We start from the raw sequence: 15,894 nt of genomic DNA, 5'->3' as shown, positions 1-15,894 counted from the left end.
AGAGACCATCCACATGTATTAGTGACACTTAAAACTAACTCGGGGTTCTACTACTTTAGTCTGGCTCAAGAATTTGTCCTTTTCACTGTAACCATGCTTCCAATAGCACAGAAAATTTGTAGCTGCTGTTCAGAGACTGAATGGAAAAAAAAAATCTTTGCAGGCTCTATATAGGCTACCTTGTTGGAAATTTATAATTCCCAGTTTGATTATCTACCTTGCTCTATGGACTTGTTCTGAATGTAGGTCCAAAAGAAATGAAATTGTATTTGTGTCATTAAGTATGGTTTTGTAGAAGGATTAGTACTTGTGATTATTTAAATAAGACAAGGGAGAAAGTGCTTTCATTACAGAAAAATATTTTTAATGTAGAAAAGATGAACATTTTGTAGCATAATGAAATATAAACCATTGCTATACACAGTAATAGACTTCCTGTTATAAGAACAGCTACTCCTCCCCCAGATTCTCAGAAGCTGGGCACACAGCACCGCAGAAAGGAACCAGTCCATGAAACACACGAAGAACGGTGTTATCATCAGACCTGGGCAGCTTGGATCAGAGGCTGCTTCGCCTCTTGGGGACTGAGCTGGCCAGTGTTGTCCAATGTTCCTCAGTCCAACTGGGTATCTTTCTTGTCCTGAACCACCCCGTACTCTTCTAAGTGTTGTCATGTGTGACAGTCCTTCCTCTGTCTTAGAATTTCCTTTCCCCTAGCACGGCTGTGTTTTATCTGCTTAATGGATGGCAACAAATGGCTCTGAATGAAGTCACCATGATTTAGGAAGTTGGAACCACAAATTCTTCATGTGGTCAAACTTCTAAGTACTATCATTGCACATTCACCAGTTAAAAGTTTGGTTTAAAAATACATTAAATAGAATTGAACTTGATAGAGAGGAAAAGGCACTTAATACTGCAGTTTCCAGAACATAACTTGTCTGTCTTCCCCTCCGGTGATGATGCTGCTACACTGTTCATTCATCCATATGCATGTCACGGCACCTGGGAGACATTTCAGTTAGGAGTGCAACCAAAGGCAGACAGTGCGTGCCACGCTGACTTCTGAGCCCTGACACAGAGGAAATAACCTTTCATTCCTATATAAACTATCTAAAAACACTTGCTTCTACAAAGAACTTACAAGGAGTGAACCATTTCACTATGAATCTAAAAGCAAAATGATTGATGGAAACACACACCTTGGCGAATGCTACAACTAGAAACATGGAGAAATTTATGGAAAGGGAAGGGGCAGCCTGCAGCCAGCCTTGTGATTTTATGCCTTTTCCATAGAAAGGTTCAAATTGTAGCTATAAAAAAACCTAAACTTGAAAGGGACAACATAGCTACACAATTTTAAGATACAGGTTTAAGAAGAAATAAATCATATGAGAACTGTATAAGGAGAGAGAGTTACAGTAGGCAGTTACAACTTAGAGTTGAAACAGTCCTCCAGATGACCAGGACAGCATGCAGTGTAAGCACGCTACACTGGGTCTCCAGGAGCGTGCAAAAGAGAAGGGAAAGGGAGCAGACGAGCAGATCCTGATACTGTGCATGTGCAGGGATTCACTGCCAAACCCCTCAAGCCTGGGATGCAGGAGGTGCAGCAGTAGGCAGGGAACCTTAGTTACCATGGTACTTTATTTTTGCATGGTCTTTTGGTGACTACATTATTTTTAAAAATCAGTCACTCAGCTTTGCCATAGTTTTTAATTCTCTTTGTGGAAGTTAAGACTTCTTTCAGAGGCTAAAACAAATATAACCTTAAGGAAACTAAAAGACACCCACTGGCCAATCAGGATGTGCAAGGGAAATGTTAATGCATAGAGCACATAGGGTTGTGTCTGTCTAAGAAAAGGGCTCAGCAGCAGATGAAGACAGCCACGCTCCACTCACCTGTGTGGCCCTGTATCCGCTCACTGACTTTTGCTCCAAGGAGGTCCCAGACAAGCAGCTCACCAGACCGACTTCCAGATAAGACAGAGTTTCCATCCCAGACAAAGCACCTGCAAGCATGATCAGGAGACAGTCCATCATAAAGGAAGGGTGTGACCTGCTCAAGCATGACCAAAGGAAAAGATCACAAATCACGTTATGGCCTCTCCCAGGTGGCTGTACCTCTGTGGCTCCTCTGAGGCCATGGAGGAGATGAGCATGCCCGTCTGCACATCAATCACGTTCAGGCAGCCGTCTACTCCTGTGCTGAGGACGTGGCGACTGTCTGCCAGAAAAACATGGAGCTATTCACAAAGCGGCTTTATTTCCCAGTCCACTCCCTGCTTCTTCCTGGACCTCCTTGTATTCTTGAAATGGTTTGTTTTGTTTCTTAGACCCTATAATGAGTTGACCCTTCTCCTGGTGAAGAATTAAAAGCAGGGTCCAGTTTATAAATTACCAGTGCTGGAGTATATGTATCCAGACATGAACCAGCCTAGAGGCGAAACCTCTCATGTCAGGAAGGAGTGCTGCTCTGTTGAACTTTTAATTTCAGAGTTCAAATGAACTGTCATTTGTATTGAAAAGGAAAACACCTACCTGGGCTAAAAGCAGCATCACATACTGTCCCTGAGTGGCATGAAATCTGGTGTAATAGAGTGGCTGTAGTGAGGTCCCAAATATTCACCAGGCCTTCCTTGGTGCCAGAAACTAGCAGTGTGCTCACAGCATTTAAATTGATCGTATTGACCTAAGAAGAAACAGTGATAAAGAACTGATTCAGAATACTCATTAACTATGTGTGTCCAAAATGAAACTACCGTGCGATGTGCTGGTATAGCTAACGTGACTGTATTATATTTTAGTGGCATCTTATCAAATGGCCACTTGTTTTAAAATGAAGTAAACTTCTAAGGATGCCAGAGAAAAATCCAAGTATGAGAAATAATTCAGGGAATTTACTGCTGTTCTCAAATGGCCTAAAATAGTCTAAAAAAAAAAAAAAAAAAAAAAAAGTTTGTAGGATTGTAGAGATGGCTCAGTGGTTAATAACATGCACTGCTCTTGTAGGAGAACCAGAGGGAGGTTATGAGCGCCCAAATCAAGTTCACAACAGGCTGTAACTGTCACCAGCAGATCTAATGCCCTATTGTCTTCCAGGAATACTTGCACTCAGGTGCCCACGCACATGCACACGTACAAGTGCACGCACACAGAATCTTTAAATAAAATGAACTTCCCTCCAACCCGCTGTCTGCAAACTCACCATCCTAACTGTAGACTTGCAGCGATGAATTCAACTGTGAATCCCTTTGCCTGGCCTACATCTAGGTTGGGAAGCTGCCTTTTCTTGTCCAATTAAAGAGCTCATTCAGCTTCACATGACCCAGCTCAGCTGGTGCATCTCCTGTATTGGCCCCATCTAAGGAAGGCCACACTAACACCAACCAAAGAACCAAAGAAGTGCACATGCCCAGGTCAAATCACAGAACTAAACAGGGAAAGACCACAGCAGCATGTCTCGTCACTCACTAGTCCTATAGGCGTGTTCTCTACTCAACTCCCTAGATGAACCTTAAGATACAATTTAAAAGAACAAGCATAAATTTTTATCAAGTAATTCATTTAAAAATGTAATGAAGACACAAATACTTCATTTAAGTCCATGAGCATAACAAACACCTGAAAGACATACAAGACTTCAATAAAGATAATTTAAGATTTCAAAACTGAATTTAATAAAAATATGGAAACAGTGAAGAAAATCACAAGCCAAGATGAATTGAAACACTCAATAACCAGATGAGAAAATTCAGGGGAAAATCCTCCAAGCAGAAGACAGAATATCAAGACTTGAAGACAGAGATTAAATAAGGAAAGAAAATATTTTTTAAATATACTCAAAGGAATTTACAGGAAATATGGAATACCATCAAAAAACCAAGTCTTCAAATTATAGGCATAAATGAAGGAGAAGAATCCCTGGTAGCATCGACCAGATCATAGAAGAAAACTTCCTCAAACTAAGGAAAGACACCCATACAAGAAGGTATGGGCACAAGAAGCACACAGAACCTCAACTAGGCAGGACCCAAAAAGGAAACACCTCACAGTGTATCACAGTCAAAACATTAAATGTTCAGAGAAAATAAAACTGCAAGAGGAAAAAGTCACAAGTAAAGGAAAGCAAATCAGAATAATTCCTAATTCTGCAATGGAACCTCTGAAAGCTTGAAGAACTTGGAACAATGCAGCCTACCTTCTAAAAGGCTAACTGCCAACTTTGTCAAAGTTTTGTATTCAGCCAAAGTGTCTGCCACAGTTGAAGGAGAAAGAAAAAGTTTCCATGGTTTAAACAGCTTGGAATTCAAAAAAATATCCAAGTTAAAAAACTAAATAAAACAAAACCACTAAAGAGAATACCTGAAGAGAGGAGAGGACCAAGCTCAGCCAAGTCACTTTAGAAAGAAAAGAATGAAGCCTAATTTAATAAAAACCAAGCAACTGAGCACAAGGCAGAAAAACAAAACCCAACTGACTGCAGTTTACACATATCTTTCAATAGTAATTCTAAATATTAATGGACTTAAGAAATCCATTATATGCTGTCTACAAAAAAATCTCAGCTTTAACAATAGGTACCACCTTGAAAGAATGGAAAAAGTATTCCAAGCAAATGGAATAAAGAAGCAAACAGGCTTGCCCTTCTAATAGAAGAAAAAATATTTCAAACTGAAACTAATCAACAAAATTATGAAGGGTACTTCATTCTAATCAAGGCATCAATTAGTCAGAAAAATATCACAATACTAGACATATATACACCATACTCTGGTGTACCCAATTTAGTTACAAACATATAGGTGGAATTAAAGAGAGATTAGCACAGTCACAATCACAGTAGATAATTAAACAACTCACCCACCTTCTCTAATAGATAAGTCATCTGGACAAACAAGACAAAGACAAAGACAAAAACAGAGAAATGTTTTCTTACCTACTTCACATGGTCCTAACACATTTAGAGAATCTTCTACCAAAATACCAGTTAATGTACATTATCTCATCAGCACATAGGAGCATCTCTAACACAGACAGCATGCTGGCACACAAAGCAAACCTTTGAACTAATCCAATGTATCCTATGCAACCACTATGTAATAAAATCAACAGCAAACAAAACTCTAATAAGTGCATAAACTCATGGAGATTTAGCAACTCATGATTCAAAGATATATGTATGGGTCAAAGAAGAAATTATAAAAAATATTCTTGAGAAGAAGTGAGAATGAAAACATAACCTGTGGGACACTGAAAGCAGTCCTATGAGGGACGTTTATATTTATAGGCTCAGATGGACTGGACATTTTTAGGCAGAATGATGACTTTTATTCACAGCAGAACTACTGGATTTTCAAAGAACCACAACCGATCCTTTCTAAATTCTTCATAAAAATAAAAGGATCTCTCCCAAACTCTTTTCTGTGAAACCAATATTACTAAATTCCCAAACCAGGAACAACAAAAAACAAAACTACATACCAATATCCCTTTTGAATATAAAATAAAAAATCCCCAATAGCATACTGGTAAACTGAATACAAGCACATATCCAAGAGAAAAAACATCTCAATGGCCGCAGAAAAATCCTTTGTCAAAATTCAGCACACTTTCAGGATAAAAGTCCTAGCATCGTAGGACTGGAGGAACATACATCAACATAATAAAGACTGTATATGACCAGTGTACAGCCAACATTATTCTAAATGGAGAAAAATTTAAAGCGGTCTCCTAATAGGGAACAGGATAGGGCTATCCGCTCCCCACAGTCCTTTCCAATACAATGTAGAAGTACTAACTGAAGCAATAAGAGAAGAAAATGTAAAGGACACAAACAGGAAAGGATGTTAAACCATCCCTACTCGCAGACGGTTTGATACTGTACATAAGAGATCTCAAAATTTCTACCATAAAACTTGGAGAAAACAATGTCAGCAAAGTGGCAAGGTACACAATCAACTTACAAAAATCAGTAGCCTTTCTATGGATCAACAAACACTGAGAGAGATCATAGGTACTTCTACTTATAGTAGCATCAAACACAATAAAATAGCTTTGAAGAAACTCAACCAAGGAGGTAAAAGACCTCTACAATGAAAACTTTAAATCTCTGAGGAAAATTTGAGAAAGACATTAGAAAATGGAAAGACATCCCACGTTCATGATCGGTATTCTGAAAATGGCCATCTCACCAAAGCAATTAATCAATTTAATCCCAATCAAAATATTCACAACATCCTTCACAGAAAAACAAAAGAAAACAAAGCAAAACAAAAACCTAAAATTCAAGAGGAACCAGAAAAGACCACAGATAACCAAAACAATCCTGAACAAAAAGAAGAGTAAGAGAGAGACTCTTGTTCTAGACTTGTACTAAAGCTTGGTACTCACACAAAAACAGACATGCAGACCAAAGGAATAAAAGAGAAGACACAAATATATCGTATTCATAACTACTGCCATTTGATTATTTAACAAAAGTCAAGAAACATACCCTGCAGAAAGACAGCATCTTCTATAAATATTGCTGGCAAAACTGGATGTCTACCCATGAATTACACTGATATCTAATCTTTTGCACAAAAATTAGATTCAAGTGGATCAAAGATCTCAATTTTAAATATGAAATAATAAAACTTCTAGAAAACATAGGCAAGTACCCTAGAAGATACAGGCGTCAGAATTTTCAACATGACTCCACTAGCCAAGGGATTAAGGCCAGCAGTTGAAAAGAAGGCCTACATAAAATTAAAAAGCTCCCTTATAGCCAAGGAAACAGTCAATGAGGTAAATTAATATTCAGATTAATATTTGGATTAACATTCAGAATATAAAAGGAACTAAAAAAGCTGAGTCAAGGGAACAAACGACTCAACTGAACAATGGGCTAAGGATCTAAACAGAGAAAGAAGAAATAAAAATGGCTAAAAGTACTGCAAAAAGTATATATCATCCTTAGCTTAGGAAAATTAGAATTAAAACAACTTCGAGCTTTCATCTCGCCATGATCTCAATGGCTAAGACAGCAAACTGACAAAGGAAGCTTCAGGCACAGTTGTGGGAACGCAGATTGGTGCAGCCACTCTGGAAATCAGTGTGGAGAATCCTCAAGAGACTGAAGCTTAATGGACTATACGGCCAGGCTCTTAGGTAGGCCCAAAGGACTCTCGCATCTGTGCAGCAGATATAGCTCAGCCATGTCCGTTAGTGCCCTATTCACAATGGCTAGGAAACGTAAACAGCCTAAATGTCCGTCAACAGATAACTGGATAAAGAAAATGTGGCACTTATGTGGTGTGTATGTAATGGAATTCTATTTGGCTGTAAAGAAAAATGAAATTTGCAGGTAAACCAATGAACCTAGAAAAGATTATATTGAGGGAGGAAACCAAGACCCAGAAAGACAGATGCTGCGTGTTCTTTCTCATCTGCAGTTCCTAGCTCCATATCTTCACATGTGAGTGAGTAACACAGGCACCAGAGAAGTAGAGAAGAACCATAGGTGTGTGGAAGGAATGGGAAACAGAATAATGAAGAAGGGGATCCAGCTCGGGGAGGTCAAAAAGGAGAGATGAGGGACAGGGTTGTCTGATAAAGCCTCAAGGAATCATATTACTTTATATTGACATAAAATTATACACAATGGTATATACAATATGAAAGTGTACACACACACACGCACACACACACACACACACACACACACACACACACACACACACACACACACACACTTAAGCCACTTGGACTGACAGTTCTCCCCACAAGAATCATAGACTAACCAATACTCCAGTACCAGGCACAAGAGATTGCCCTTTGAGTGGTCACAGTAGTCCAAGTGACTCTCCAAACAATACAGATTATTGATAGAGCTCTTGGTTGCCTCTCAGGGGTTGACGGTGGACCCTTATTTCTGAAAACACCACACCTTAGCTGAGACACAGAATTCAAATGACTTGAGCTGGATCTGATCTGAAAGCTTCTTTCCTGTGGTCTTGCTTCCACAGTTACAGAATTACTATACAAGCTGCCGAGGGAGGGAAGCCATTGAATAGTCCTACCCAGCTGCAATACCTAGGAATCGAGACAATTGCTGGCATGTTCAGAGATGCATGAGAGCATAATAAGTTACACTCATATCAGTGGCAACCAACAGCTCTCTTGTCCGACTTAAGGTCCCCTTAACAAGAGGGAGAGCATTCCTGGGACATTCCTAAGCTAGGGGACCAGTGAGGTCATGACTTTAGAAAAGAATCCAGTACTACTACTTTGGTAGTAATTGTTACTTCATGCTAAACTTATCCTAATACCCACAGATAAGGATAATTACCACCCCTCACTAAAGAAGCCTCTCTTAACAGCACATGGAGACCATCACAGAAAACAAATTGAAAGTAACCCAGCCCCAGTGGATACATTTGTATTATAGCTCCTGCATTTATGGCTCAAGGAACATCAAGGAAGAGGGGACAGAGAGAATGTTAGAGCCAAAAGTATCAGGAAGTCAGACGTGTGTGAAATCGTCTCTCTTGGAAATGGCTAAACAAGGCTGGAACCGTGGCATAGCAATGGACATGTTAATGTGGGAAGGGGAAAATGATAGAGGGTCTCACAATAGACAAAACTGCAGGCAACTGATGACTGCGGGGAGAGGGAGAATTAACCTTTCCTAGAGATGAGCCTGGTTGTCGGTTGTTCAATGCATAGTCAGCCTTGAAACATCTCCACATGGCCAACAGACACAGACTCGGCAGGTTGCATTTATATATTTTTGTACATACACATATACATATGTGTATATAACAATATTAACTTGAAAGTGGGTAAGTCCTGGTAGAGACCTAAGGGAGGTTAGGTCAGAGGGATTAAAGGGAGGGAAAGGAGGATAGAAAATGATGTGATTCTGTTTCAATTAAAAGCATTTTTAAAAGTTAGCTGACTAATAAATCCTATGGAGGTGCCAAACTGCTTGAAGCAGGCTGATCCGTGGTTGTTTGAAGGCTTTTTGGAATGAAGGATCTCTCCATTTGAACACCATCTTGAACTGAATACTGAGTATCTTTAACCTCAGGTGAGACTGAAAACCTAGCATCAGTTCACAGCCGCTGAACAAAAGCAGTGCTGCCCACTACAGCCTAAGGCACAGCAGAATGAAAACAACAACAACAACACAGGAAAAGCTTTACTTCGGCTCTGCTACAGGCTGTGCATTCTTGGCCATCCAGACAGCTTGTCACTGTTCTCAGCTTTGGGATAGGTATCTCCTGAACAGACTGATGGTCCCTTCACCTTCTAGGCCAGAAGGCAGTAAGATACTGGGTCCCACCTTAGAACTGACATTTTGGAAATTAATTGGGAACAGAAGTTAATTCTCAGGGAAATGTACAAAGGAACAAATTAGAGGGGGAAAGGAGGGCAGAATCAAATACTTAACAGGGTTACCCAAAGAACTTGCCTATACTCCCTAACATGTACAAGAAAAGGAGGAGGGAAAAACCATACACAAATTCAAGTACTTACTCCCCACCCACCCCCGGACCTAAGGCTCTGCTGGTGGACTCACACTGACGTCATGCTCAAGCTCAGCCAGTAAGTCAAACTGGTGCCTTTTTGTGCCTGGCATTTCTGCAGGAACGCCGGACCACACCTAGGACAGAGCACATTGCAGAAGGTATTTTTAAACCTTAATACAAAATTCTCAACACATTTGAAAAAACCTCCCATCCGGCCTGCCTCTCAATAGATGCTGGGACAGGTCCAGCTTTTCCCCAGGGGCCTCTTCCTCACTAGGACACCCCTGCCTCTGTCCACGTCCACCCCTGAATGTGTTACTCAGCGCAGTCAAAGCACTGTGTGAATCGAGGGGATGGGAATGTGAAAGTGCAGTAGTGTCTAGTAATGTTTTAAGAAATAAGTAACCTGAACATCCAAAGAACTAAAATTATGTAAAGGAAACCTCTCTATAAGATTAGAGAAAAAATTCTGACAAACGCTGCAAAGATCATAATAGATTTCTCTCTCTCTCTCTTTTTTTTTTTTTCCTTGTACACAGAATCAAACTGGAAACCTAAGGTAAGAAGCAATGGAGTGGCTTGTACGGGAAAAACACCTAAAGTCTGAAGAGGCCTGTGGCATCCTGCAGCACAGAAACAGTGAACGAGTACACGGATGCCTGCTTCACATGTAAACACACTGATCTTTCAACGATTCCTCAGCATAACTTGCACTGTTAGGATTAACTGATCAACTCGTAGTTCCAGTCATCAAGCAAGAAGAGCTCTGATTCTGATTCTGAACAACGAGCCTGTCAACACCGAGGCCATCACACTGCACAGAAATGCATAGCGAAACCCTATTATTGAAGACACAACACACTTGTATTGAAGGATGTAAGAAATCAAGTTGGAAATGACCTAGAAATGTTCTTCCCTGCTGGCTAGCTTTCAGTGTCAGTCACTGGAGGTAACATTTATTCAGCAGTGGACCCTGTTTGCTACTAGACTGACCTGCCAGTCAAAGTGTGCCTACTTTGTACAACAATGGCTTTCCACTGGATCTGAGGCCTATTCCAGAGGGAGGAGCTCATGTCTTGCCCTATAAACCTGGTCAAAAGCCCACAGCTGGGGAAGCCAAGGCCTTAGGTGAAGCCTACTATTGCTGAAGGGCCAAGTGGCCAGTGTGCCTTCCTAGTATCAGACCCATAGACAGGTGCTGCCCTCAACCTCGGTCAGAGAAGCTGCTTCCTGAAGTACAAGAAGCTCCTAACAGTCTGTGGGATGGGCAGGAGTGTTATGAAATATTGTTTTCTGGATCCAACATGGCTATAGCTCTCATGAACTCACAACAGGTGGTTACCTGCATGACACTCCCATAATATTCTGTCAAGATAGGAGGGGCCCCATGAGGCTCTATCTATCCCTAGCTAAGAAACTACTGGCAACTTGTTGGGTGGGGTGCCATTTTCCTTCAGTGGTGTTGCATCTGATGAGTTACTCAAGCTGTACATCCATTCTCCATGCAGGCAACACTAACTAGAGTCTGGGTTTAAAGGAAGAGCAGGAGCAGGTGAAGTTGGGAGAGGGAGGCACTGGGAGAGTCCAGGGTCAAAAGGAGAGGAGATTTGTGTTGGATATGATCAAGATATACTTTATGCATTTATAAAACTGTCAAAAAAATAAAAAAGATATTTAAGAAAAGGCAGTTAATAACATATATTTATATATTATTTATATAATTTCTGAAAAAGTGAAGTGATTGAATATATTGACAGGAAGCTGATGGCTCACAATATTTTATGACCAAACATTTTCATTTAAAAAGTGTATATAAACCTTCACAGTAGAGTCCCAAGATGCAGAGTACAGCCTGTCATTATGCCAACAGATCTTACTGACAGCATCGTCATGTCCCATCAGTGTGTCTTGGCGTCTTCCAAATGCTATGGAATAAAAATAGCTAAAAGATAACAACAACTATTAAAATAATATCCAAGCTTAATTTTAAGATTCTCAAACATGCATTTAAGAAACAAATATTGGATTTTTTAAAATTCTAAACTACTGAGGCTTCCTGAAATTACAAATTTCTTGATCTTGTATTATTAAGTGAAAAATATAAAACATTTGAATTTGAAATTAGATTATTTCCTAATTGTTTTAGCTACATTTCACCTGAGTTTAATAGTTAGAAAAATAGATTTTACTGGAGAAATTCTTACAGTAAAATAATGGTATTTGAATCCAGCAATACTGTCCTCTCATCTCCAGTGTGTATCCCTCACATGCACACGTAAGACAGCCACTAAGCATGCAGAACTAATTTCAAAGAAGCAGGCATGGATACATACACGTTGTTATCCCAAGAAGAACTTATGACAGTGGTGTCTCCTGGCAAAAGTAAACAAGACGATAAAGCCTGAAATAGAAAAGGTTTGATATCAGTCATTTGCAGTAAAGTAGGTCCTTCATTAGTATGGTAAGACTGATGTCAGAGTCTTTCTATCCACGGTTTTCCTCATAACTACCCAGGGCTCAGAGCTGGCTAAGTCTAGATGGAGGGCTTTCTCCCAAATGCTTAAATTTGCCAGGAATAACATGGCCCATCATGATGCCTCTTGTGCTTCCATAGGGCTGGAGGACTGTGGCTAATCTGGAATACATCATGGTGGAAAGATAATTCTTAAGAATGAAATGCCCCTCTCTGTTTGGCAGACATGTGGTTATGCAAATTATACAAGATTCGTAACAAAATTTCAAAATCTCCTGGAGGACTGACATTAAAGATAAGGCACATTCTTTAATAACTTGTTTTATAGTACTGATCAATCAGAAGCAACTAAATTATTTAAGTAGTATAGAAATATTTCTTTTCTGATAGCTAAAAGAAAGGATAGACTTATTAAGGAGAATTCTACTGGGTATTTAAGATTTTTGGTTAAAATGAAATCATACTAGAAAGAAGCAAGCAGAAACTAGCCCTCCCTCCTCCCTGCCTCCCTTCCTTCCCTCTCTCCTACCATTCCTCCCTCTGCATCCAAGACACAGGCAGGGCTTTGCACACGCTCGGCAAATGCTCAAATCCCCAATGGACTTTACCATAACACTGATAGATGAACTTACCATATTTGAAAATGATATACTTCTTTGTAACATTTTGGATTCCTTAGAAAACATCTTCAAAGTGGAATCTAAGAGTTAGAACACAGACAATGAAAGGCTTCCCAAGGTGCCAGAGGACGGCTGCCCTTGCTCACTAACTGTTGGAGGGTAACATCAGTGTCGTTTCACAGAGAACTAAGTATACACCGACTGAATGGTCTGAGACTGTGCCAACATTAAGACTCTATGAGCTATAACTTCACGATTAGCTGAAAACCCACAATCGCAGCACAGACATGGTATACCATGACACTTCCAAAGGCCTTCTTCACCCACACGGAAGCCCCACACACAAGAGTTACAGAGGAGGGAGCCAGAGATCTCGATATCAAAACAAATTTAAGAAAGATTTACGGGCCTCTCGTGTGTGTGTGTGTGTGTGTGTGCCTGTGCGCGTGTGTGCCTGTGTGTGTGTGCCTGTGTGTGTGTGCCTGTGTGTGTGCCTGTGTGTGTGTGTGTGTGTGTGTGTGTGCCTGTGTGTGTGCCTGTGTGTGTGTGTGCCTGTGTGTGTTTTGGTTTTGCATGCATGCATGTGTAGACTACATGTGTCTTGTGTACCTGCTGCTGTGAAGGCCAAAAAGTGTTGATTTCCCTAGAACTGGAGTTGTAGATGGTTAGGGACTAGCAAGTGTGTGCTAGGAACCTATGTTCTATAAAGAGTAGCAAGTATTTTAAACCACTGAGCTATCTCTGCAGGCCCAATTTTTACTTTAAGCAAACAAAAATTTTGGCAATAGAGGTAATTTTTTAAAAACTGAATGGCCTAATTATAGAGTGATATTCTTGTTCTGAACTACTTATAGATGAGAAGCACTTTTATTTTTATTTTTATTTCCTTTCTTCTGAGTAAAAAAAAAGTTTTGTTGTATAAGGAATAGTGCCTAAGGCAGGCACTGAAAATCCTGAGCTTAGCCCAACACACGCCTATTTTATAAATGAGCAGAGCAGTTGCCTACCATGGAGCAAAGTCTCAGGACAACCTTCAGTACTTCAAACAAAGCCAAGCCTCACAACTTACTTTAATGTTATTACAGATATTCCTCCATGCATAACGTACTTCCTAGATATCCAACATGGTACACTGTCAGAATGAACTTTAAATAAATTTTTTCTCCAACAATAAAACTTCACATTTCAACCTAATTTTTGCAACTGAATTTAAGGAAATGTATAAAAACCTGGAGCCTCATGTGACCTTTTCTTGAGGGGTGGTGTTACTATTGGGACACCCTCCCAATTTGCTTTTGACTCTTAGGCATGTCTGAGTGCTCCCCACAAAGTCTACTGAGGACAATGTGACCATTTTACAGAACCGAAAAGCAGCTAGACACTTTTCTCAAAACCAAAGATGTTCTCCTGCTTAGAAGTTGCCAGCTTAAAGGCGTGTCCCATGCATGTTCACAAAACCTAAGCAGACTGTGCACCTGAGGGAAGAAATGTTAGCCTTGAGGCAAATATCAGTAAGTGTATAAGCTCGTAATATAAATCCCGAAAGTCAAAACTTCAGAAGTTGAAACAAAAATACAATTGTTTGACTGTAACAAAAATGCAGCCTTTTACTTAGCAAACTCTCAAAGCAGTGGTACAATTCTTTTTTTTTTCCCCCATCTTTATTAATTTGAGTATTTCTTATTTACATTTCGATGGTTATTCCTCTTCCCAGTTTCCGGGCCAACATTCCCCTAACCCCTCCCTCTCCCCTTCTATATGGGTGTTCCCCTCCCCATCCTCCCCCCATTACCGCCTGCCCCCCAACAATCACGTTCACTGGGGGTTCAGTCTTGGCAGGACCAAGGGCTTCCCCTTCCACTGGGGCTCTTACTAGGCTATTCATTGCTACCTATGAGGTTGGAGCCCAGGGTCAGTCTTTGGGTAGTGGCTTAGTCCCTGGAAGCTCTGGTTGGTTGGCATTGTTGTTTATATGGGGTCTCAAGCCCCTTCAAGCTCTTCCAATCCTTTCTCTGATTCCTTCAACAGGGGTCCCGATCTCAGTTCAGGGGTTTGCTGCTGGCATTCGCCTATGTATTTGCTGTGTTCTGGCTGTGTCTCTCAGGAGAGATCTACATCCGGTTCCTGTCGGCCTGCACTTCTTTGCTTCATCCATCTTATCTGGTTTGGATGTATGGGCCACATGTGGGGCAGGCTCTGAATGGGTGTTCCTTCTGCCTATGTTCTGAACTTTGCATCCCTATTCCTTGCCAAGGGTATTCTTGTTCTCCTTTTAAAGAAGGAGTGAAGCATTCACATTTTGGTCATCCTTCTTGAGTTTCATGTGTCCTGTGCATCTAGGGTAATTCAAGCATTTGGGCTAATAGCCACTTATCAATGAGTGCATACCATGTGTGTTTTTCTGTGATTGGGTTACCTCACTCAGGATGATATTTTCCAGTTCCATCCATTTGCCTATGAATTTCATAAAGTCATTGTTTTTGATAGCTGAGTAGTATTACATTGTGTAGATGTACCACATTTTCTGTATCCATTCCTCGGTTGAAGGGCATCTGGGTTCTTTCCAGCTTCTGGCTATTATGAATAAGGCTACTATGAACATAGTGGAGCACGTGTCTTTTTTATATGTTGGGGTATCTTTTGGGTATATGCTCAAGAGAGGTATCGCTGGGTCCTCAGGTAGTTCAATGTCCAGTTTTCTGAGGAACCTCCAGATGAATTCCAGAATGGTTGTACCAATCTGCAACCCCACCAACAATGGAGGAGTGTTCCTCTTTCTCCACATCCTTGCCTGCATCTGCTGTCACCTGAGTTTTTGAGCCATTCTCACTGGTGTAAGGTGGAACCTCAGGGTTGTTTTGATTTGCATTTCCCTTATGACTAAAGATGTTGAACATTTCTTTAGGTGTTTCTCAGCCATTCGGCATTCCTCAGCTGTGAATTCTTTGTTTAGCTCTGAACCCCATTTTTTAATAGGGTTATTTGTCTCCCTGCAGTCTAATTTCTTGAGTTCTTTGTATATTTTGGATATAAGCCCTCTATCTGTTGTAGGATTGGTCAAGATCTTTTCCCAATCTGTTGGTTGCCGTTTGTCCTAACCACAGTGTCCTTTGCCTTACAGAAGCTTTGTAGTTTTATGAGATCCCATTTGTTGATTCTTGATCTTAGAGCATAAGCCATTGGTGTTTTGTTCAGGAAATTTTTCCAGTGCCCATGTGTTCCAGATGCTTCCCTAGTTTTTCTTCTATTAGTTTGAGTGTGTCTGGTTTGATGTGGAGGTCCTTGA

At 40.5% G+C, this 15,894-nt stretch overlaps 1 protein-coding gene across 1 annotated transcript in view; it reads right to left on the bottom strand.

Moving 5' to 3' along the window:
* Window positions 1–342: 342 nt before the first annotated feature.
* The window catches only part of Nsmaf (neutral sphingomyelinase activation associated factor), a 59,503-nt gene continuing 43,951 nt past the window's right edge, over window positions 343–15,894 (bottom strand). Inside the window, 8 exon segments of the mRNA XM_032906262.1 lie at window positions 343–1,005; window positions 1,903–2,012; window positions 2,125–2,227; window positions 2,542–2,692; window positions 9,566–9,649; window positions 11,334–11,457; window positions 11,849–11,916; window positions 12,621–12,688. Coding sequence (XP_032762153.1) covers window positions 911–1,005; window positions 1,903–2,012; window positions 2,125–2,227; window positions 2,542–2,692; window positions 9,566–9,649; window positions 11,334–11,457; window positions 11,849–11,916; window positions 12,621–12,688 — 803 coding nt within the window. The 3' untranslated portion in view covers window positions 343–910.

The sequence above is a fragment of the Rattus rattus genome, chromosome 1 (assembly GCF_011064425.1).
Source record: "Rattus rattus isolate New Zealand chromosome 1, Rrattus_CSIRO_v1, whole genome shotgun sequence".
NCBI classification, from domain to species: Eukaryota; Metazoa; Chordata; class Mammalia; order Rodentia; family Muridae; genus Rattus; species Rattus rattus.
The sequence above is the reverse complement of the archived record's forward strand: the minus strand, read 5'-3'. Positions and strand labels throughout refer to the sequence as shown.